At 44.4% G+C, this 25479-nt stretch overlaps 1 protein-coding gene across 1 annotated transcript in view; it reads left to right on the top strand.

Moving 5' to 3' along the window:
- Positions 1-25479, top strand: part of LOC109886393 (hepatocyte growth factor-like) — a 54560-nt gene that overhangs the window by 18347 nt on the left and 10734 nt on the right. Inside the window, exons 8-14 of the mRNA XM_031818033.1 lie at positions 4652-4817; positions 4982-5115; positions 7899-7997; positions 12812-12832; positions 17256-17372; positions 19536-19571; positions 19874-19988. Coding sequence (XP_031673893.1) covers positions 4652-4817; positions 4982-5115; positions 7899-7997; positions 12812-12832; positions 17256-17372; positions 19536-19571; positions 19874-19988 — 688 coding nt within the window. The remainder of the gene's footprint in view (positions 1-4651; positions 4818-4981; positions 5116-7898; positions 7998-12811; positions 12833-17255; positions 17373-19535; positions 19572-19873; positions 19989-25479) is intronic.

Here is a 25479-nt window from a genome sequence, read left to right as displayed (position 1 = left end):
GATCCTCCCATGTAGTTCTGGGCTGATTCCTTACCGTTCTCATGATCATTGCAACTCCACAAGGTTGCATGGAGCCCCAGGCCGAGGGAGATTGACAGTTCTTTTGTGTTTCTTCCATTTGCGAATAATCGCACCAACTGTTGTCTTGTAGCCCATTCCAGCCTACAATCTTGTCCCTGACATCCTTGGAGAGCTCTTTGGTCTTGGCCATGGTGGAGAGTTTGGAATCTGATTGATTGATTGCTTCTGTGGACAGGTGTCTTTTATACAGGTAACAAACTGAGATTAGGAGCACTCCCTTGTGCGCTCCTAATCTCAGCTCGTTACCTGTATAAAAGACACCTGGGAGCCAGAAATCATTCTGATTGAGAGGGGGTCAAATACTTATTTCCCTCATTAAAATGCAAATCAATTTCTAACATTTTTTACATGCGTTTTCTGGATTTTCTTGTTGTTATTCTGTCTCTCACTGTTCAAATAAACCTACCATTAAAATGATAGACTGATCATATCTTTGTCAGTGGGCAAACGTACAAAATCAGCAGGGGATCAAATACTTTTTTCCCTCACTGTATATATGCCCATACAACTTCACTAAACAAACCATAATCTCCCCATTTAGTCCTTCCTAGCAGTGGAATAGAATACGAGACTCCCACAGAATTCAATAGAACTCTTCAATATTTCGATGTATTTATCTGTATGGGGATTCTACTGTGATCAGAGGGGAAGAGAGTGGACCACACTGAGTCTGTAGAGGGGCTTTCTAACTTTATTTAACCAGGAAAGAGCCTTGAGGTTAGAAACCTCTTTTGCGAGGGCAACCACTGTGATTGAAGTGGTGGTTTTAGGGAGGTCCGAGTTGTGGTTTTGAGAGTGCCAACGTTTTTTTTGGTAGAGGGGCCACAATGGTGGTTTGGGGGGATAACGAGATACGTATAGGAGCCTTCCAAAGGAGACAGGGAGAGGCTTTGTTTGGGATATTTAGTGTTTCATGTGTCTCTAAGCTGAAAGCTATTTACATCAGAGTGAGGACAAGTGGGCTGTATTTGTCAACTGCAGGGGAGGGAGAGTTTGAAGGTTTAAAACTTCCACTTCAAATTTTTACTAAGGCTGGGTTTACACAGGCAGCTTAATTCTGATCCTTTTCCACTAATTGGTGTTTTCACCAGTCAGATCAGCTCCTTTTGCCAATAATTGGGCAAAAGATCACAATTGGGTTGCTTGTGTAAACTCATCCTTAGTCATGCATTGATGTCAATGGAAGACTAACTAGAAATGTCACTTTAAGTGGAAATTATGATTCACCCTTATGAAATATATTAACTGTAGGGGGGTAGCCAAAATGGCTCAATAGTTACTGACACAGATAGTTCCAATAGATTGGGAGGCACTGGGAGTAATGTTCGTCATCGTTATCAATAGAACACACAGGCGCCACAGTTGTAACACCATGGATGCTGAAACCATAACAGATTGTCAGAAGTGTTGTAGAAGGCAAGGTCCACTGAAACCCTGGCACTACAACTGAGGACTTGACTAGATGGGGGGGATGAGAGGGCGTGCTAGTGTGTTAGGGGGTTGGCTGTTTGTGTGTGTGCCTGCATACTTGCATGTGCGTGACATGACATCCTCTGTGTGTGTGTGTGTGTGTGTGTGTGTGTGTGTGTGTGTGTGTGTGTGTGTGTGTGTGTGTGTGTGTGTGTGTGTGTGTGTGTGTGTGTGTGTGTGTGTGATGAGAAAGAGGATAGAAACCACTTTTAGACAGTTTGATATTCTTCATCCAAAGGGATGTTCAACACTGACCTTGAGCCCACGGCTCCGCCCGGCTGAGGGCCGTGATTTACAACCAGGGAGTAAAAAATCATTTGTCCAGATGGATTCTGCGCTGCCTAACCTGTAGATAACAAAGGTGACCCGACGTTAGATGCCGGCATGCATTACATCAAGCCAAAAGAACATCCTCCTTCTGTCCTCCTCTCCAAACATTCCCTTCCTTTTTTTCTGTTCGCGGGTCATTTCTCAAACAGTATAGAAGCACAAATCCCACATCCGGAGGGGTTGCAGAAATTCCGACAAATCCGTCCCTGTACACTGTAACATGAAAAAGTTCAGAGATTTTTTGAGATGGTTTTTTGGAGGCCAGAGGGCCAGGAAGCCTTGTTAAGCAGGCTGGATGCAGGGTTGTTTGGCTTGGCGGTGAGTACCACATCCATCAGCCCTTCGTTATAGTAACCCACCCTTACAGTCACACATGTAAGAGGCCAAGCTACCCAAGCAATAAGGATCTAGCTAGGCTCAACTCACACATGCATGTTCCTCCTGCCAAAACCTGGTATGGTACACTGTACACCATGAATGAGGCCAGTACAGTATAGGATAGAGGGGATTCGCAGATGCTAGATAGTAGATATTCCCTTTTTGTAGCCTTTTGTAGAGCTTTGAGAGCTATGTTTGAAAAGTACTTAAGTATTTTAGTACTTAACGGATAAAGATATTAGATACCCAAATTAAACCTGTCTAAACTCTCCCAAAAATCTGTTGGATATCAGAAACTCAGATTGTCAGATATTCTTAATCTGTTTTTATAACCACTTTGTCCTGACACTCAGATATGTGATACCCAATACCCTATAACCTACCCTGGCTGTCCAGTCTGTTTGTGCAATTAGACTAGTACTCTATGTGTTCGTTTATTGAATGGCATGACAGAGATAGAAGAGTTGGCTACAGCCCATTCCCATTAGCCTCATAATGTCAGTCTGTGGTCTGTTGTAGTGTTGGTTTCGGTATGTCTCGTGGTGGGGCACCACTGTTTTGGATAAATAGACAGATTATAGACCATACAGTACTACAGATGTAGGCTGTTAATTTGATCACGCTTATTTTACTTATGTAAATCACAAACCTCTGCATTTTCCTGCACCGTAACAAACTGTAACAAAGTTCAATGAAATCTTGCACACACAGTATATTAATAGTATTGCACTTTTCATCTAGCAAACGTTTACCCAGCTAATAGCCTAACCACCGATCAAGCAACATTATGGACTAAACAGGATTATTTTGCTTCGATAATGCTGTTCAAATTAAGATCCTACATCTGTATTGACTGTTTATGATCATTTGTCTCTAGGCTAAACATGACCCATTCTCTGAGATTCATCTTTCTTTTCCCTCTCTCCCTCTTTTCTTTATCCCTCCTTCCTGCCTCTCTCTGTCCCTCCTGCCTTCTCTGTCTGGTTTCTCTCTCTCTCCCTGCTGCCTTCTTTGTCTGGTTTCTCTCTCTCTCCCTGCTGCCTACTCTGTCTGGTTTCTCTCTCTCCCTCCTGTCTTCTCTGTCTGGTGTCTCTCTCTCCCTCCTGCCTCTCTGTCTGGTTTCTCCATCTCTCTCCCTCCTGTCTTCTCTGTCTGGATTCTCTCTCTCCCTCCTGTCTTCTCTGTTTGGTCTCTCTCTCCCTTCTGCCCTCTCTGTCTGGTCTCTCTCTCTCCCTGCTGCCTCTCTGTCTGGTTTCTCTCTCTCCTGTCTTCTCTGTCTGGTTTCTCTCTCTCCCTCCTGTCTCCTCTGTCTGGTTTCTCTCTCTCGCTCCTGCCTTCTCTGTCTGGTTTCTCTCTCTCGCTCCTGCCTTCTCTGTCTGGTTTCTCTCTCTCCCTCCTGTATTCTCTGTCTGGTTTTTCCATCTCTCTCCCTCATGTCTTCTCTGTCTGGTTTCTCTCTCTCCCTTCTGCCTCCTCTGTCTGGTCTCTCTCTCTCTCTCCCTGCTGCCTTCTGTCTGGTCTCTCTCTCTCTCTCCCTCCTGTCTTCTATGTCTGATTTCTCCCTCTCCCTCCTGTCTTCTCTGTCTGGTTTCTCTCTCTCCCCCTGTCTTCTCTGTCTGGTTTCTCTCTCTCCCCCTGTCTTCTCTGTCTGGTTTCTATCTCTCCCTCCTGTCTTCTCTGTCTGGTTTCTATCTCTCCCTCCTGTCTTCTCTGTCTGGTTTCTATCTCTCCCTCCTGTCTTCTCTGTCTGGTTTCTATCTCTCTCTCCCTCCTGTCTTCTCTGTCTGGTTTCTCGCTCTCTCTCCCTCCTGTCTTCTCTGTCTGGTTTCTCTCTCTCTCCCCTGTCTTCTCTGTCTGGTTTCTATCTCTCCCTCCTGTCTTCTCTGTCTGGTTTCTCTCTCTCTCTCTCTCTCCCTCCTGTCTTCTCTGTCTGGTTTCTCTGTCTGGTTTCTCTCTCTCCCTCCTGCCTTCTCTGTCTGGTTTCTCTCTCTCCCTCCTGCCTTCTCTGTCTGGTTTCTCCATCTCTCCCTCCTGCCTTCTCTGTCTGGTTTCTCCATCTCTCCCTCCTGTCTTCTCTGTCTGGTTTCTCCATCTCTCCCTCCTGCCTTCTCTGTCTGGTTTCTCCATCTCTCCCCTTCTCTGTCTGGTTTCTCTCTCCCCCTCCTGTCTTCTCTGTATGGTCTCTCTCTCTCCCTCCTGCCTTCTCTGTCTGGTTTCTCCCCTGTCAACCTCTTTACATTCTACATTCTTCTTTCTGTCTATCATCTTATCTATCGCTCATCTCTCATCCTAAATCCTCTTTCTCTCTCTCTCTCTTGTCCCTATACCCACCCCCCTCTCTCTGTTTTCATCCCTCTCAACTTCCTTCTTCTTCTCTCCCTCTTTGTCTCAGACCCAGGTAATGACTCTGATGTGGATGCTACATCGTCGTGTTTCAGGGAGCAGGGACAGAGTTACCACGGTACTGTGAGCGTCACCCCATCGGGCGTCACATGTCAACGCTGGGACTCCCAGTTCCCCCATAACCACACCTACAGCCCGCAGAACTACAAGTGCAAGTGAGTGATGTCATTCAATACCCACATGGGTTTTCTTTTGTGTCTGTCACTGGTACGAGAAATATAGGGAAACGGACACATACAGTCATATTATTACGTACAGTATGTCCACGTGGGAAGCAGCTATTTAACCGGTGTGTACGTATCTCTCTCTTACATCACAGAGACCTGAGAGAGAACTACTGTCGGAACCCAGATGGTGCAGAGATCCCATGGTGCTTCACTACAGATCCTAACCAGAGACTAGCCTTCTGCACCCATATACCCCGGTGTGAGACAGAGAACATCGACACAGAAGGTGAGACACAGTTTTGTTTTCCACATGCTCCTCCAACCCGGCACCGAAAGACTTTGATGGAAGGACTATTGTGTTGAGCATGCCAATTATTGATTCTACTGAGACACAACACCACACAGCAGACTGGCCCCATGCAATACATTAGATCCATCACCACTTTTATTCACTTAGTACACCCAGAATTACATGTTGTGTTAAGGTTCTCCCACAGTAAACAGACTGAATAGAGAGCAACATTTACATTAATAATAATATTGAATTTACAAAAATCCACATGCAGTATGTACACATTAATCAGCAAAAAATGTATATACATTTGAAGTCGGAAGTTTACATACATTTAAACTCCGTTTTTCACAATTCCTGACATTTCGTCCTTGTAAAATATCCCTGTCTTAGGTCAGTTAGGATCACCACTTTATTTTAAGAATGTGAAATGTCAGAAAAATAGGACAGAGATTGATTTACTTCAGCTTTTATTTCTTTCATCACATTCCCGGTGGGTCAGAAGTTTACATACACTCAAGTAGTATTTGGTAGCATTGCCTTTAAATTGTTTAACTTGGGTTAAACGTTTCGGATAGCCTTCCACAAGCTTCCCACAATAAGTTGGGTGAATTTTGGCCCATTCCTCCTGACAGAGCTGGTGTAACTGAGTCAGGTTTGTAGGCCTCCTTGCTCGCACAAGCTTTTTCAGTTCTGCCCACAAATTTTCTATAGGATTGAGGTCAGGGCTTTGTGATGGCCATTCCAATACCTTGAATTTGTTGTCCTTAAGCCATTTTGACACAGCTTTGGAAGTATTTTTGGGGTCATTGTCCATTTGGAAGACACATTTGCGACCAAGCTTTAACTTCCTGACTGATGTCTTGAGATGTTGCTTCAATATATCCACATAATTATCCTCCCTCATGATACCATCTATATTGTGAAGTGCACCAGTCTCTCCTGCAGCAAAGCACCACCACAACATGATGCTGCCACCCCCGTGCTTCATGGTTGGGATGGTGTTCTTCGGCTTGCAAGTCTCCCCCTTTTTCCTCTAAACATAACGATGGTGATTATGGCCAAACAGTTCTGTTTTGTTTCATCAGAACAGAGGACATTTCTCCAAAAAGTATGATCTTTGTCCCCATGTGCAGTTAGAAACCGTAGTCTGACTTTTTTATGGCGGTTTTGGAGCAGTGGCTTCTTCCTTGCCGAGCGGCCTTTCAGGTTATGTCGATAGGTACAAAAGGATCTATATCCACAGTAAAACGAGTCCTGTGTTTCCTCCAGCATCTTCACAAGGTCCTTTGCTGTTGTTCTGAGATTGATTTGCACCTTTCGTACCAAAGTACCATCATCTCTAGGAGACAGAACGCGTCTCCTTCCTGAGTGGTATGACAGCTGCTTGGTCTCATGGTGTTTATACTTGCGTAACATTTTTTGTACAGATGAACGTGGTACATTCAGGCGTTTGGAAATTGCTCCCAAGGATCAACCAGACTTGAGGAGGTCTACATTTTGTTTCTGAGGTCTTGGCTGATTTCTTTTGATTTTCCATTATGTCAAGCAAAGAGGCACTGAGTTTGAAGGTAGGGCTTGAAATATATCCACAGGTACACCTCCAATTGACTCAAAATTAGCCTATCAGAAGCTTCTAAAGCCATGACACCATTTTCTGGAATTTTCCAAGCTGTTTAAAGGCACAGTCAACTTAGTGTATGTAAACCTCTGACCCACTGGAATTGTGATGCATTGAATTATAAGTGAAATAATCTGTCTGTAAACAATTGTTGGAAAAATTACTTGTCATGCACAAAGTAGATGTCCTAACCGACTTGCCAAAACTATAGTTTGTTAACAAGACATTTGTGGAGTGGTTGAAAAACGAGTTTTAATGACTCCAACCCTAGTAAACGTAAACTTCCGACTTCAACTGTATGTGCATGGTACGGATGTTTAAACAATATACTGTATGCTATGTGAATGACTAGATATGTGGTGTAATCGGATGTATGGCTGCTATGTACTGTGTTTGCAATTGACCTCTAAACTTCAGCTGCAATATATTGAGAAAGAGCTGTGGTCTTACTGAAACAGACGACTGGCATTCTTTTGGGCATGTTTTTTTAGTTTTTTTTGCCCTACAAATTCATTTTCCTCAAATTACAAGAAGAAACAACAATGGTCAGACAGCAATTCAACGTTTGCTGGAATTCTAGCTCACTCATACATGTCTATGCTTTGCTTTTCAAAAGAGCTTTCTAGAGGAAAAGAGAATGCTTTGGTCACTACAGGTACCTCTGGTTCCGCTTAGTAACAGCCGATATGGGGGAGAAATCTTCCTGGCTCTTTTATTCCATTTGGGAACCACCAATTATAGATTGGCACAACATGTTAAATAAATCCAAACCACAAATCAAGCCCGTTTCAACGTGATTTTTTTAAAGATGGCATCAATATCAGAATGTTGTCTCGGTGGACCTACGCACACAAAAACATGTTGATTCAATGTACAATTGTAAGGCAACCAGCTGCAATAGGATTGTGAGTTTTGCTCAACAACATTTCTGTTGACCAAACTAACAATCCTAATGCAGCTGGTAGCCTAACAATTGTACATTGAATCAACACGTTTTGTTCTACACTGTGGGTATAGCTGTGTGTGTGCATGCGTTTGTGTCTGTGGGAGAGAGCGAAAGAGACTGTAGATGGTTATCTCAATAAACCACATATAGGGTCGGTTTAAGACTACTCCGTGTTTTATTTCTCCTTCTCTCGATCTCTGTCTGTCCCAGATTGTTATGGGGACAATGGAGGGAATTACACAGGCAATTTATCCAAGACCAGATCAGGAATTCCCTGCGGACTGTGGGCAAATCATAGCAACAGGTACAGTAAACCTCATACATTACACACACTTACCAACCACACACAACTGGAACTTACCTCTCAATCCATATTCACATGAGAAAAAGTAAAACTATGGGTTCAAGCAATGTATGGGAAGGTTTCGTTGACATTTTTTCAAATTCTCTGGCTTTTTCGATTAACTGTTTATTGATGAGGTATTTCCCGTTGCTTAGAGAAAATCCCCTTTTAAATGAATAAATTTAAGCCGTGAAAACAAACAACGACAGGAAATCAGGGGCCCCACCCGGGTCAGTTCTGGGCCTGCTATTATTTTTCTAGCTGATAGAGAGGAAGCCTTACGGTGCTTCCAGAACTTCCAGAACAAGCCACCCTGGAGGGGCGCATAGTCTGCCCCTCTCTCCACATCCGTGTGCCCCCCATGCTAAAGTACCATAGCTAACGTTGGCCCTGGCTGTTAGAAATACTTCATTTAAAGGAATTTAAAAGCCAAAATGGCAGCGACAGATGGACATGTGCCAGAGCTGACCCGTGACCCCAGGAAGTGCTTCCTCGGCCCGGCAGATCAAAGCCAATCAGCTTCCCTCCAGGGCCCGCAGCCAGCGAGTCTGCCCCTCGCACAAGGTCAAAGGGTCGGCGCAGAAAAATGGCGTAAAGGTTACAGCTTGTTTAACATTGGCCGGGGAAGTTAAATTATCTTCACACTTATCTTCACACAAATTGGTTTCCCCCTCTCCTCACATTGTGTTTGTCTGAGGGTACCAGTCAATCCTGATCCAAGCCCTCCAACAATTGATCACATCTAAAGATATTCCAATTATTTGAATGTATGAAACTGAAGGACTGGAATTGCTGTTTCAACAAGACTACCGAAGGCATCTGTTTAGGCTCGGTTTAGTCTATGTGCAGTGAAGTATACGACCAGATCGTGAGTCCACGTTTACAGTGTTTGGACTGTATCTTGGAGTTGAGTCTGTAGCTTCTTCCTTGTGATTGCTGGGATTGCATACTTTAATATTCCCCGGAGCACTCTTCACAAAACTGCTTTGCTTCCTTGTAAGGCCTCTGCATAGCTGGAACTCTGAGGATTCACTGCCCCAAAAGTAACAGCTGAGTCAAAGTTTCCAACCTGAATGCAGTTATGGCGTCAGAATTTTCCATGTGTATGTGTGCGTGTCTACATACCGTATATGTGTATCTACAGTATGTGTCTCTGTGTGTGTGCTTATGCATGGTCCTCATATATGTTGTGTTTTCCAGTGGAGAATCCAGTGTGGGTCTGGAGAGGAACCTATGCAGGAATCCAGACCAGGATAAACACGGTCCCTGGTGTCACACTATCCAGACCCCTCTATCCCATGGGACTATGCAAGCTCAAACGCTGTAAGAATACAAAACACTGTCTATTCATCCAATCTCTGTCTCATCCCCTATACACTCCTACATCTACCCTACCCTACCCTTCATCCAACCAACATCGACCCTACATCTACCCTCAAACGCTGTAAGAATACAAAACACAGTCTTCATCCAATCTCTGTATCATCCCCAATACACTCCTACATCGACCCTTCATCTACCCTACATCGACCCATGTCAAGTAATCAATAATGGAGATGGTTGAGTCAGCCATGCTCGTGTGGTGAGTAACATCGTCTTGTGTTTGCTCCCTGAGCTAGTGCCTAGGCTTTAGCTCAGACAGTTAAAATAGTAATGTCGTGCACAGGAGACCTGAGTTCCGACCAGTAGGTCTCATCAGCGGCCCAATCATCAGATGATGCTTCGTCTTCAGTTACTGAATGTAATTTAAGAAAAGTCCAGTGAAAAGTCTAGCCACACTCATAACTCTGTGTTGTTCAATCAATCTTATGGGACATCAACACAGCAATGATCTTAGTTCCATGAGTGTTACGTACGCCTCTAGGAAGAGGGAACGCAACACCCTGCTACAACTCAACTCTCCGTGGAGTGAAAGAGGTATGGGACTGTAGGTGCGAGTAAGGATGACAAAGGCAGAGATCGGTACCATTTACAGGGAATTTATTCCATCACACGGATTTTTTGGGAAAAGGGGCTGGACGGAACCAAAGCAAAGAAAGTAAATGTCAAAGCCCCCCTCTCCTACCTTACCTGCCTACCCACAACTTCCCTCTCCTACCTTACCTGCCTACCCACAACTTCCCTCTCCTACCTTACCTGCCTACCCACGACTTCCCTAACTAGCACCACCTGGTGCACTAAGCCAAATTACAGGGGGTGGTCCGCCCAGGTCTTACCTAGTGTGCATAGACCGAGTATATACACTACGGGTATATGTATGCCCTCGAGCCTCTTGCCTAAGCACTCTCAAGGTGCCTTCCCCTTCCCCCCTGGGAACAAAAACAATTTCAATAATCAAACCGCTGCATCCTATTGGCACACACATACCTCAGAATCAGCAGCTACACAATACTTAACCAAACACTGAGCAACAACTAACACAGAATTTACCCATCAGCTCCCCAGCAACAATCAACACATGACATAATCAACACAGGACACAATCAACACAGGTCACAATCAACACAGGACACAATCAACACAGGACACAATCAACACAGGACACAATCAACACAGGACACAATCAACACAGGACACAATCAACACCAGACACAATCCTCTCCCTCAGCTCTATTCTCTCAGCAATCATCTCTCTTCTGAGCAAAAGAACACGGCCTTATATTGCTTCAGAAGGAGTCTGTATTTGAAGACTGCTGTTTCCTGCCGAGGGGGCGGGTCAGCTCTCCATTAGCAATGGGGGCCGACCAATCAGCTGCTTGGGGGAATTTCAGGAAGCCATCTGAAAACACACACATACATACAAANGTTTTGGATAAATAGACAGATTAGACCATACAGTACTACAGATGTAGGCTGTTAATTTGATCACGCTTATTTTACTTATGTAAATCACAAACCTCTGCATTTTCCTGCACCGTAACAAACTGTAACAAAGTTCAATGAAATCTTGCACACACAGTATATTAATAGTATTGCACTTTTCATCTAGCAAACGTTTACCCAGCTAATAGCCTAACCACCGATCAAGCAACATTATGGACTAAAACAGGATTATTTGCTTCGATAATGCTGTTCAAATTAAGATCCTACATCTGTATTGACTGTTTATGATCATTTGTCTCTAGGCTAAACATGACCCATTCTCTGAGATTCATCTTTCTTTTCCCTCTCTCCCTCTTTTCCTTTATCCCTCCTTCCTGCCTCTCTCTGTCCCCTCCTGCCTTCTCTGTCTGGTTTCTCTCTCTCTCCCTGCTGCCTTCTTTGTCTGGTTTCTCTCTCTCTCCTGCTGCCTACTCTGTCTGTTTCTCTCTCTCCCTCCTGTCTTCTCTGTCTGGTGGTCTCTCTCTCCCTCTGCCTCTCTGTCTGGTTTCTCATCTCTCTCCCTCCTGTCTTCTCTGTCTGGATTCTCTCTCTCCCTCCTGTCTTCTCTGTTGGTCTCTCTCTCCCTTCTGCCCTCTCGTCTGGTCTCTCTCTCCTGCTGCCTCTCTGTCTGGTTTCTCTCTCTCCTGTCTTCTCTGTCTGGTTTCTCTCTCTCCCTCCTGTCTCCTCGGTCTGGTTTCTCTCTCTCGCTCCTGCCTTCTCTGTCTGGTTTCTCTCTCTCGCTCCTGCCTTCTCTGTCTGGTTTCTCTCTCTCCCTCCTGTATTCTCTGTCTGGTTTTTCCATCTCTCTCCCTCATTCTTCTCTGTCTGGTTTCTCTCTCTCCCTTCTGCCTCCTCTGTCTGGTCTCTCTCTCTACTCTCCCTGCTGCCTTCTGTCTGGTCTCTCTCTCTCTCTCCCTCCTGTCTTCTATGTCTGATTTCTCCCTCTCCCTCCTGTCTTCTCTGTCTGGGTTCTCTCTCTCCCCCTGTCTTCTCTGTCTGGTTTCTCTCTCTCCCCCTGTCTTCTCTGTCTGGTTTCTATCTCTCCCTCCTGTCTTCTCTGTCTGGTTTCTATCTCTCCCTCCTGTCTTCTCTGTCTGGTTTCTATCTCTCCCTCCTGTCTTCTCTGTCTGGTTTCTATCTCTCTCTCCCTCCTGTCTTCTCTGTCTGGTTTCTCGCTCTCTTCTCCCTCCTGTCTTCTCTGTCTGGTTTTCTCTCTCTCTCCCCTGTCTTCTCTGTCTGGTTTCTATCTCTCCCTCCTGTCTTCTCTGTCTGGTTTCTCTCTCTCTCTCTCTCTCCCTCCTGTCTTCTCTGTCTGGTTTCTCTGTCTGGTTTCTCTCTCTCCCTCCTGCCTTCTCTGTCTGGTTTCTCTCTCTCCCTCCTGCCTTCTCTGTCTGGTTTCTCCATCTCTCCCTCCTGCCTTCTCTGTCTGGTTTCTCCATCTCTCCCTCCTGTCTTCTCTGTCTGGTTTCTCCATCTCTCCCTCCTGCCTTCTCTGTCTGGTTTCTCCATCTCTCCCCTTCTCTGTCTGGTTCTCTCTCTCCCCTCCTGTCTTCTCTGTATGGTCTCTCTCTCTCCCTCCTGCCTTCTCTGTCTGGTTTCTCCCCTGTCAACCTCTTACATTCTACATTCTTCTTTCTGTCTATCATCTTATCTATCGCTCATCTCTCATCCTAAATCCTCTTTCTCTCTCTCTCTCTTGTCCCTATACCCACCCCCCTCTCTCTGTTTTCATCCCTCTCAACTTCCTTCTTCTTCTCTCCCTCTTTGTCTCAGACCCAGGTAATGACTCTGATGTGGATGCTACATCGTCGTGTTTCAGGGAGCAGGGACAGAGTTACCACGGTACTGTGAGCGTCACCCCATCGGGCGTCACATGTCAACGCTGGGACTCCCAGTTCCCCCATAACCACACCTACAGCCCGCAGAACTACAAGTGCAAGTGAGTGATGTCATTCAATACCCACATGGGTTTCTTTTGTGTCTGTCACTGGTACGAGAAATATAGGGAAACGGACACATACAGTCATATTATTACGTACAGTATGTCCACGTGGGAAGCAGCTATTTAACCGGTGTGTACGTATCTCTCTCTTACATCACAGAGACCTGAGAGAGAACTACTGTCGGAACCCAGATGGTGCAGAGATCCCATGGTGCTTCACTACAGATCCTAACCAGAGACTAGCCTTCTGCACCCATATACCCCGGTGTGAGACAGAGAACATCGACACAGAAGGTGAGACACAGTTTTGTTTTCCACATGCTCCTCCAACCCGGCACCGAAAGACTTTGATGGAAGGACTATTGTGTTGAGCATGCCAATTATTGATTCTACTGAGACACAACACCACACAGCAGACTGGCCCCATGCAATACATTAGATCCATCACCACTTTTATTCACTTAGTACACCCAGAATTACATGTTGTGTTAAGGTTCTCCCACAGTAAACAGACTGAATAGAGAGCAACATTTACATTAATAATAATATTGAATTTACAAAAATCCACATGCAGTATGTACACATTAATCAGCAAAAAATGTATATACATTTGAAGTCGGAAGTTTACATACATTTAAACTCCGTTTTTCACAATTCCTGACATTTCGTCCTTGTAAAATATCCCTGTCTTAGGTCAGTTAGGATCACCACTTTATTTTAAGAATGTGAAATGTCAGAAAAATAGGACAGAGATTGATTTACTTCAGCTTTTATTTCTTTCATCACATTCCCGGTGGGTCAGAAGTTTACATACACTCAAGTAGTATTTGGTAGCATTGCCTTTAAATTGTTTAACTTGGGTTAAACGTTTCGGATAGCCTTCCACAAGCTTCCCACAATAAGTTGGGTGAATTTTGGCCCATTCCTCCTGACAGAGCTGGTGTAACTGAGTCAGGTTTGTAGGCCTCCTTGCTCGCACAAGCTTTTTCAGTTCTGCCCACAAATTTTCTATAGGATTGAGGTCAGGGCTTTGTGATGGCCATTCCAATACCTTGAATTTGTTGTCCTTAAGCCATTTTGACACAGCTTTGGAAGTATTTTTGGGGTCATTGTCCATTTGGAAGACACATTTGCGACCAAGCTTTAACTTCCTGACTGATGTCTTGAGATGTTGCTTCAATATATCCACATAATTATCCTCCCTCATGATACCATCTATATTGTGAAGTGCACCAGTCTCTCCTGCAGCAAAGCACCACCACAACATGATGCTGCCACCCCCCGTGCTTCATGGTTGGGATGGTGTTCTTCGGCTTGCAAGTCTCCCCCTTTTTCCTCTAAACATAACGATGGTGATTATGGCCAAACAGTTCTGTTTTGTTTCATCAGAACAGAGGACATTTCTCCAAAAAGTATGATCTTTGTCCCCATGTGCAGTTAGAAACCGTAGTCTGACTTTTTTATGGCGGTTTTGGAGCAGTGGCTTCTTCCTTGCCGAGCGGCCTTTCAGGTTATGTCGATAGGTACAAAAGGATCTATATCCACAGTAAAACGAGTCCTGTGTTTCCTCCAGCATCTTCACAAGGTCCTTTGCTGTTGTTCTGAGATTGATTTGCACCTTTCGTACCAAAGTACCATCATCTCTAGGAGACAGAACGCGTCTCCTTCCTGAGTGGTATGACAGCTGCTTGGTCTCATGGTGTTTATACTTGCGTAACATTTTTTGTACAGATGAACGTGGTACATTCAGGCGTTTGGAAATTGCTCCCAAGGATCAACCAGACTTGAGGAGGTCTACATTTTGTTTCTGAGGTCTTGGCTGATTTCTTTTGATTTTCCATTATGTCAAGCAAAGAGGCACTGAGTTTGAAGGTAGGGCTTGAAATATATCCACAGGTACACCTCCAATTGACTCAAAATTAGCCTATCAGAAGCTTCTAAAGCCATGACACCATTTTCTGGAATTTTCCAAGCTGTTTAAAGGCACAGTCAACTTAGTGTATGTAAACCTCTGACCCACTGGAATTGTGATGCATTGAATTATAAGTGAAATAATCTGTCTGTAAACAATTGTTGGAAAAATTACTTGTCATGCACAAAGTAGATGTCCTAACCGACTTGCCAAAACTATAGTTTGTTAACAAGACATTTGTGGAGTGGTTGAAAAACGAGTTTTAATGACTCCAACCCTAGTAAACGTAAACTTCCGACTTCAACTGTATGTGCATGGTACGGATGTTTAAACAATATACTGTATGCTATGTGAATGACTAGATATGTGGTGTAATCGGATGTATGGCTGCTATGTACTGTGTTTGCAATTGACCTCTAAACTTCAGCTGCAATATATTGAGAAAGAGCTGTGGTCTTACTGAAACAGACGACTGGCATTCTTTTGGGCATGTTTTTTTAGTTTTTTTTGCCCTACAAATTCATTTTCCTCAAATTACAAGAAGAAACAACAAATGGTCAGACAGCAATTCAACGTTTGCTGGAATTCTAGCTCACTCATACATGTCTATGCTTTGCTTTTCAAAAGAGCTTTCTAGAGGAAAAGAGAATGCTTTGGTCACTACAGGTACCTCTGGTTCCGCTTAGTAACAGCCGATATGGGGGAGAAATCTTCCTGGCTCTTTTATTCCATTTGGGAACCACCAATTATAGATTGGCACAACATGTTAAATAAATCCAAACCACAAATCAAGCCCGTTTCAACGTGATTTTTTTAAAGATGGCATCAATATCAGAATGTTGTCTCGGTGGACCTACGCACACAAAAACATGTTGATTCAATGTACAATTGTAAGGCAACCAGCTGCAATAGGATTGTGAGTTTTGCTCAACAACATTTCTGTTGACCAAACTAACAATCCTAATGCAGCTGGTAGCCTAACAATTGTACATTGAATCAACACGTTTTGTTCTACACTGTGGGTATAGCTGTGTGTGTGCATGCGTTTGTGTCTGTGGGAGAGAGCGAAAGAGACTGTAGATGGTTATCTCAATAAACCACATATAGGGTCGGTTTAAGACTACTCCGTGTTTTATTTTCTCCTTCTCTCGATCTCTGTCTGTCCCAGATTGTTATGGGGACAATGGAGGGAATTACACAGGCAATTTATCCAAGACCAGATCAGGAATTCCCTGCGGACTGTGGGCAAATCATAGCAACAGGTACAGTAAACCTCATACATTACACACACTTACCAACCACACACAACTGGAACTTACCTCTCAATCCATATTCACATGAGAAAAAGTAAAACTATGGGTTCAAGCAATGTATGGGAAGGTTTCGTTGACATTTTTTCAAATTCTCTGGCTTTTTCGATTAACTGTTTATTGATGAGGTATTTCCCGTTGCTTAGAGAAAATCCCCTTTTAAATGAATAAATTTAAGCCGTGAAAACAAACAACGACAGGAAATCAGGGGCCCCACCCGGGTCAGTTCTGGGCCTGCTATTATTTTTCTAGCTGATAGAGAGGAAGCCTTACGGTGCTTCCAGAACTTCCAGAACAAGCCACCCTGGAGGGGCGCATAGTCTGCCCCTCTCTCCACATCCGTGTGCCCCCCATGCTAAAGTACCATAGCTAACGTTGGCCCTGGCTGTTAGAAATACTTCATTTAAAGGAATTTAAAAGCCAAAATGGCAGCGACAGATGGACATGTGCCAGAGCTGACCCGTGACCCCAGGAAGTGCTTCCTCGGCCCGGCAGATCAAAGCCAATCAGCTTCCCTCCAGGGCCCGCAGCCAGCGAGTCTGCCCCTCGCACAAGGTCAAAGGGTCGGCGCAGAAAAATGGCGTAAAGGTTACAGCTTGTTTAACATTGGCCGGGGAAGTTAAATTATCTTCACACTTATCTTCACACAAATTGGTTTCCCCCTCTCCTCACATTGTGTTTGTCTGAGGGTACCAGTCAATCCTGATCCAAGCCCTCCAACAAATTGATCACATCTAAAGATATTCCAATTATTTGAATGTATGAAACTGAAGGACTGGAATTGCTGTTTCAACAAGACTACCGAAGGCATCTGTTTAGGCTCGGTTTAGTCTATGTGCAGTGAAGTATACGACCAGATCGTGAGTCCACGTTTACAGTGTTTGGACTGTATCTTTGAGTTGAGTCTGTAGCTTCTTCCTTGTGATTGCTGGGATTGCATACTTTAATATTCCCCGGAGCACTCTTCACAAAACTGCTTTGCTTCCTTGTAAGGCCTCTGCATAGCTGGAACTCTGAGGATTCACTGCCCCAAAAGTAACAGCTGAGTCAAAGTTTCCAACCTGAATGCAGTTATGGCGTCAGAATTTTCCATGTGTATGTGTGCGTGTCTACATACCGTATATGTGTATCTACAGTATGTGTCTCTGTGTGTGTGCTTATGCATGTGTCCTCATATATGTTGTGTTTTCCAGTGGAGAATCCAGTGTGGGTCTGGAGAGGAACCTATGCAGGAATCCAGACCAGGATAAACACGGTCCCTGGTGTCACACTACAGACCCCTCTATCCCATGGGACTACTGCAAGCTCAAACGCTGTAAGAATACAAAACACTGTCTTCATCCAATCTCTGTCTCATCCCCTATACACTCCTACATCTACCCTACCCTACCCTTCATCCAACCAACATCGACCCTACATCTACCCTCAAACGCTGTAAGAATACAAAACACAGTCTTCATCCAATCTCTGTATCATCCCCAATACACTCCTACATCGACCCTTCATCTACCCTACATCGACCCGACATGTCAAGTAATCAATAATGGAGATGGTTGAGTCAGCCATGCTCGTGTGGTGAGTAACATCGTCTTGTGTTTGCTCCCTGAGCTAGTGCCTAGGCTTTAGCTCAGACAGTTAAAATAGTAATGTCGTGCACAGGAGACCTGAGTTCCGACCAGTAGGTCTCATCAGCGGCCCAATCATCAGATGATGCTTCGTCTTCAGTTACTGAATGTAATTTAAGAAAAGTCCAGTGAAAAGTCTAGCCACACTCATAACTCTGTGTTGTTCAATCAATCTTATGGGACATCAACACAGCAATGATCTTAGTTCCATGAGTGTTACGTACGCCTCTAGGAAGAGGGAACGCAACACCCTGCTACAACTCAACTCTCCGTGGAGTGAAAGAGGTATGGGACTGTAGGTGCGAGTAAGGATGACAAAGGCAGAGATCGGTACCATTTACAGGGAATTTATTCCATCACACGGATATTTTTGGGAAAAGGGGCTGGACGGAACCAAAGCAAAGAAAGTAAATGTCAAAGCCCCCCTCTCCTACCTTACCTGCCTACCCACAACTTCCCTCTCCTACCTTACCTGCCTACCCACAACTTCCCTCTCCTACCTTACCTGCCTACCCACGACTTCCCTAACTAGCACCACCTGGTGCACTAAGCCAAATTACAGGGGGTGGTCCGCCCAGGTCTTACCTAGTGTGCATAGACCGAGTATATACACTACGGGTATATGTATGCCCTCGAGCCTCTTGCCTAAGCACTCTCAAGGTGCCTTCCCCTTCCCCCCTGGGAACAAAAACAATTTCAATAATCAAAACCGCTGCATCCTATTGGCACACACATACCTCAGAATCAGCAGCTACACAATACTTAACCAAACACTGAGCAACAACTAACACAGAATTTACCCATCAGCTCCCCAGCAACAATCAACACATGACATAATCAACACAGGACACAATCAACACAGGTCACAATCAACACAGGACACAATCAACACAGGACACAATCAACACAGGACACAATCAACACAGGACACAATCAACACAGGACACAATCAACACAGGACACAATCCTCTCCCTCAGCTCTATTCTCTCAGCAATCATCTCTCTTCTGAGCAAAAGAACACGGCCTTATATTGCTTCAGAAGGAGTCTGTATTTGAAGACTGCTGTTTCCTGCCGAGGGGGCGGGGTCAGCTCTCCAATTAGCAATGGGGGCCGACCAATCAGCTGCTTGGGGGAATTTCAGGAAGCCATCCTGAAACACACACATACATACAAATACACAAACCACAACACAGAAACTGGGGAACATAACAATGAGTAATACAGCTATCGCTTTGTTTGTGACGTTTCCGTTGACGTGACTATTGCACATTTGTAACACTACAATGAATTACATAGTCTAACGACTGAAATTTGCTGCAAAGCTTCACTTACTCACATCACTTGTTACAGTTATGTTATGGCTTAGTGCAGTGGTTTCACTTAGCTAGCTGGCACAGAATGGACACGCTCTAACTCTCAACAGATGTCGAATCTCATCCAGACCGCTTTTATTATTTGCAAAGCCATTCACTGATTCAGAGTTTAGTGATGTGTTTTTGTTGTACCCTATATCATCTTGGCGGACTGTAATCAGTTCACATTGATGGGGACCTTTTTCAAGTGGCCTCGCGGTTACATCTCTGTAATGTAAACATGTCGATCCGTGAAGTTTTTGGGAGCTTGACTGGAGGAAATGTATTTGCTGTGGGTTCAATTCAATATAGCCGCCCAACTGCAATGCAGATAGATGCAGAGATAATTTGAGCTAGGACTAAATGGTAGGAATAGTTTTGAAGAGGGGAGTTGAGGTTGCGTACTTTGTATGTTAATGTTGAGTGGGTTCATGTGAAATATGTCATGTCCTGTCTTTGTGAGGTCCGTGTGTTGAATTGTTGAATTGTTTTGTTTCAGGTGATAAGTCTCCGAACATCTCTGCCCACCCAAGAAGTGAGTGTCATATTAATGTAGCATTCTCTTGCTTACAATTCACCTTCTCTCTCTCTCTCTCTCTCTCTCTCTCTCTCTCTCTCTCTCTCTCTCTCTCTCTCTCTCTATTCCTAACTTTCTCTTATAGCTGTACAGTTTATTTATTACCAGGGTTCATGCTTGGCTGGATAACTGATCACTCCCGCTGCCGTTCAATGTAGTTGAACCTGGACCAAGTATACTCTCTTCTTTAGTAATAATAGAAAGTTAAAATATTTCCCCAGAGTCTAACCCAGATGAGTTGTCTTCTCTCTTACCCCAAGGCATCTCTCTCGTGTCTAAGACATCCTGCTTCATCCACAAGACCACCCGGATTGTTGGAGGGGCCCAGGTCCACAAGGCTAAGGATGGTAGCTGGGTTGTCAGCATCCAGAAAGGGTAAGAGCCCTCCTCTACACAGGAACACCACCGCTGAATGCACAGGAACACCCCTACTAAGTTCACAGGAACACCCCTACTAAGTTCACAGGAACACCCCTACTGAATTCACAGGAACACCCCAACTGAATGCACAGGAACACCACTACTGAATGCACAGGAACACCACTATTGAATGCACAGGAACATCACTACTGAATGCACAGGAACATCACTACTGAATGCACAGGAACACCACTACTGAATGCACAGGAACACCACTACGGAATGCGTGACTAACCTGGGTTTGAACCACTCTCTCTTGCGCAGGACAGTGTTAGCCAATAGAGCTAAAAGGCATTAGCTATGGGAGCTAACGTGTCTTAGGTTAGCCAGCTGAGCTGAAGTCTAGGCATTGAGGTCTCAGGCCAAGTGACTCATCACATAAGCATGGTACACCTAGTTTGAGTCTTCTGTCGGTTTGCAAGGCAAACAAGTGCTCCTGCTTTATCATTTTACGCTAAACACTTTCAGCAAAGTGCCATTTTGTTATTGCTCTGAAGATGAAGTCCTTAAAGTGTATTAGTTTTGGCAGCCCTATGTTTGTGCTAGAACACAGCTGTACATTCTTAGAAAAAAGGGTTCCAAAAAGGTTCTAAAGCTGTCCCCGTAGGAGCACCCTTTTTGGTCCCAGGTACAACCCCTTTGGGTTCCATGTAGAACCCTCTGTGGAAAGGGTTCTGCATGGAACCCATAAAGATTCTACCCTGAACCAAAAGTGTTCTACCTGGAACCAAAAAGGGTTCTGCTTCTGAAGAACCCTTTTAGGTTTTAGATGGCACCTTTTTTTAAGAGTTTAGTGAACTTTGTTGTATGAAAGACTGAACATGCCCATGTGTTTTACGTGCTGAATCTGCATCCTTCTGTTCAAAGACAAATAGAGGGAAGACATGAATGTAAAAACATTGATGGAAGTTGAAGACTCATGTAACATAGGCATGTTAAACTTGGACACTTGAAAAAAATGAAATGATAACAAAAAATAAACCACAGAGACAAAATGATTGGCTGCTGAGCATATGCATTCTTCCATGTTCAAACTACCCATGTTACCGGATACTTCAACATCAATCAATATAGTTCTGGTACTGTTTTTATTCGCTTTTTGCTCTGGAGCACTTTTCCACCTCTCATTACTTAGAGTCAAACTCTATGTCAGTGGTGACCTTTTTGAGCCGAGATCACTTTCTGAGTCAAAATGCAGGCTGAGATCTACCCCTCAGATTCAGTTTTAAATTTGACTTTAAAAAACAAAACCCTATTCAACGTGAACCTATTAAAAACAGTCCAAGGAATGCCTTGGAGATCGACCAGTCCAGGGGCGAATTGGCCATCTGGCAATTCTGGCAGATCTTTGAGATTCTTTGGGAATCTTTGAGATTCCCAAAGATTGGAAAGCAGCTGCGGTCATCCCCCTCTTCAAAGGGGGGGACACTCTTGACCCAAACTGCTACAGACCTATATCTATCCTACCGTGCCTTTCTAAGGTCTTCGAAAGCCAAGTCAACAAACAGATTACCGACCATTTCGAATCTCACCATACCTTCTCTGCTATGCAATCTGGTTTCAGAGCTGGTCATGGGTGCACCTCAGCCACGCTCAAGGTCCTAAACGATATCTTAACCGCCATCGATAAGAAACATTACTGTGCAGCCGTATTCATTGATCTGGCCAAGGCTTTCGACTCTGTCAATCACCATATCCTCATCGGCAGACTCGACAGCCTTGGTTTCTCAAATGATTGCCTCGCCTGGTTCACCAACTACTTCTCTGATAGAGTTCAGTGTGTCAAGTCGGAGGGTCTGCTGTCCGGACCTCTGGCAGTCTCTATGGGGGTGCCACAGGGTTCAATTCTTGGACCGACTCTCTTCTCTGTATACATCAATGAGGTCGCTCTTGCTGCTGGTGAGTCCCTGATCCACCTCTACGCAGACGACACCATTCTGTATACTTCCGGCCCTTCTTTGGACACTGTGTTAACAACCCTCCAGGCAAGCTTCAATGCCATACAACTCTCCTTCCGTGGCCTCCAATTGCTCTTAAATACAAGTAAAACTAAATGCATGCTCTTCAACCGATCGCTACCTGCACCTACCCGCCTGTCCAACATCACTACTCTGGACGGCTCTGACTTAGAATACGTGGACAACTACAAATACTTAGGTGTCTGGTTAGACTGTAAACTCTCCTTCCAGACCCATATCAAACATCTCCAATCCAAAGTTAAATCTAGAATTGGCTTCCTATTTCGCAACAAAGCATCCTTCACTCATGCTGCCAAACATACCCTTGTAAAACTGACCATCCTACCAATCCTCGACTTTGGCGATGTCATTTACAAAATAGCCTCCAATACCCTACTCAACAAATTGGATGCAGTCTATCACAGTGCAATCCGTTTTATCACCAAAGCCCCATATACTACCCACCATTGCGACCTGTACGCTCTCGTTGGCTGGCCCTCGCTTCATACTCGTCGCCAAACCCACTGGCTCCATGTCATCTACAAGACCCTGCTAGGTAAAGTCCCCCCTTATCTCAGCTCGCTGGTCACCATAGCATCTCCCACCTGTAGCACACGCTCCAGCAGGTATATCTCTCTAGTCACCCCCAAGACCAATTCTTTCTTTGGCCGCCTCTCCTTCCAGTTCTCTGCTGCCAATGACTGGAACGAACTACAAAAATCTCTGAAACTGGAAACACTTATCTCCCTCACTAGCTTTAAGCACCAACTGTCAGAGCAGCTCACAGATTACTGCACCTGTACATAGCCCACCTAAAATTTAGCCCAAACAACTACCTCTTTCCCAACTGTATTTAATTTTTATTTATTTATTTATTTTGCTCCTTTGCACCCCATTATTTTTTTATTTCTACTTTGCACATTCTTCCATTGCAAAACTACCATTCCAGTATTTTACTTGCTATATTGTATTTACTTTGCCATCATGGCCTTTTTTGCCTTTACCTCCCTTCTCACCTCATTTGCTCACATTGTATATAGACTTGTTTATACTGCATTATTGACTGTATGTTTGTTTTTACTCCATGTGTAACTCTGTGTCGTTTTATCTGTCGAACTGCTTTGCTTTATCTTGGCCAGGTCGCAATTGTAAATGAGAACTTGTTCTCAACTTGCCTACCTGGTTAAATAAAGGTAAAATAAAAAAATAAAAAAATAAAATAAAATAAAATGGGCTGAACCAGTTTTGGGTCGAAATGGACACATATTATCAAAAATAAAAACAGAAAAAGTGACATGGCATCGGCCCATGGGCCTGTTAAAAGATTTTTGTGCAATTTCTTTTTTATACAGTGGCCCTTTACCAAGATGGGCCGGCCCGGTTTTCTGATTGGCTGTGCTACAGTCACAAAAACTCACATTCAAAGTCAAATGCGACATCAACAAAGAGACCTGCTCCTCCCCGGGTGAACATTTAGGTGTTTGCCCTAGCACTACCAACTCATCATAAAGCTGACTCATCATAAAGCTGTGATTATTTCAACCAGCTGTGCAAAAACCAAAATGTGTCCCAGGACCGAGTCTGGGAAACCATGAGGTAGACAGCCAAGATCATGGATCATAAAAAACAAAAAGGGTGCTTATGAACGTAGAAAGAACATATTCTACATTGTCACCTTGCTCAAAATGTCCTATTTTGGGGGGGGCGTCTAAAACCAGGATTTGGTCAAACAGTAAAGTGCTTTACATTATCCTCATGATTCCTGTAGTGAAAGTGTCTGCCATGTGCCTGTTTTGCTGTGATGAGCGAGCCATCAGAGGAACAGTTATAGTGGTGAGTTGTATCTCCAGAGACACAGTTATAGTGGTGAGTTGTATCTCCAGACAGAGGAACAGTTATAGTGGTGAGTTGTATCTCCAGACAGAGGAACAGTTATAGAGGTGAGTTGTATCTCCAGACAGAGGAACAGTTATAGTGGTGAGTTGTATCTCCAAACAGAGGAACAGTTATAGTGGTGAGTTGTATCTCCAGACAGAGGAACAGTTATAGTGGTGAGTTGTATCTCCAGACAGAGGAACAGTTATAGGGGTGAGTTGTATCTCCAGACAGAGGAACAGTTATAGTGGTGAGTTGTATCTCCAGACAGAGGAACAGTTATAGTGGTGAGTTGTATCCCCAGACAGGGGAACAGTTATAGTGGTGAGTTGTATCTCCAGACAGAGGAACAGTTATAGTGGTGAGTTGTATCTCCAGAGGAACAGTTATAGTGGTGAGTTGTATCTCCAGACAGAGGAACAGTTATAGTGGTGAGTTGTATCTCCAGACAGAGGAACAGTTATAGTGGTGAGTTGTATCTCCAGACAGAGGAACAGTTATAGTGGTGAGTTGTATCTCCAGACAGAGGAACAGTATTTCAAGGCCTACCTTCAAACTCAGTGCCTTTTTGCTTGACATAATGGAAAATCAAAAGAAATCAGCAAAGACCTCAGGAAAAAAATTGGAGACCTCCACAAGTCTGGTTCATCCTTGGGAGCAATTTCCAAACGCCTGAATGTACCGTGAAGGATGGGGGTGAAGGAAGGGGGTGAAGGACGGGGGTGACAGCATCATGTTGTGGTGGTGATTTGCTGCAGGAGAGACTGGTGCACTTCACAAAATAGAAAATTATGTGGATATATTCCCAAAGATTGGAAAGCTGCCGCGCTCATCCCCCTCTTCAACGGGGGTAACACTCTAGACCCAAACTGCTACAGACCTATATCTATCCTATCCTGTCTTTCTAAGGTCTTCGAAAGCCAAGTTAACAAACAGAGCTGGTCAGAGCTGGTCATGGGTGCACCTCAGCCATGCTCAAGGTCCTAAACGACATCATAACCGTCATCGATAAGAGACATTACTGTGCAGCCGTATTCATCGACCTGGCCAAGGCTTTCGACTCTGTCAATCACCACATTCTTATTGGCAGACTCGACGGCCTTGGTTTCTCAAATGATTGCCTCGCCTGGTTTACCAGCTACTACTCTGATAGAGTTCAGTGTGTCAAATTGGAGGGGCTGTTGTCCGGACCTCTGGCAGTCTCTATGGCGGTGCCACAGGGTTCAATCTTCGGGCCGACTCTCTTCTCTGTATACATCAATGATGTTGCTCTTGCTGCTGGTGATTCTCTGGTACACCTCTAAAAATGACACCATTCTGTATACTTCTGGCCCCTTTTTGGACACTGTGTTAACTAACCTCCAGACGAGCTTCAATGCCATTCAACTCTCCTTCCGTGGCCTCCAACTGCTCTTAAACGCAAGTAAAACTAAATGCATGCTATTCAACCGATCACTGCCCGCACCTGCTCGCTCGTCCAGCATCACTACTCTGGACGGCTCTGACTTAGAATAGGTGGACAACTACAAATACCTAGGTGTCTAGGTAGACTGACTCTCCTTCCAGACTCACACTAAGCATCTTCAATCCAAAATTAAATCTAGAATTGGCTT

This window comes from Oncorhynchus kisutch, unplaced genomic scaffold (assembly GCF_002021735.2).
Source record: "Oncorhynchus kisutch isolate 150728-3 unplaced genomic scaffold, Okis_V2 scaffold1234, whole genome shotgun sequence".
NCBI lineage: Eukaryota > Metazoa > Chordata > Actinopteri > Salmoniformes > Salmonidae > Oncorhynchus > Oncorhynchus kisutch.
This window is presented reverse-complemented; position numbering and strand designations above follow the sequence as displayed.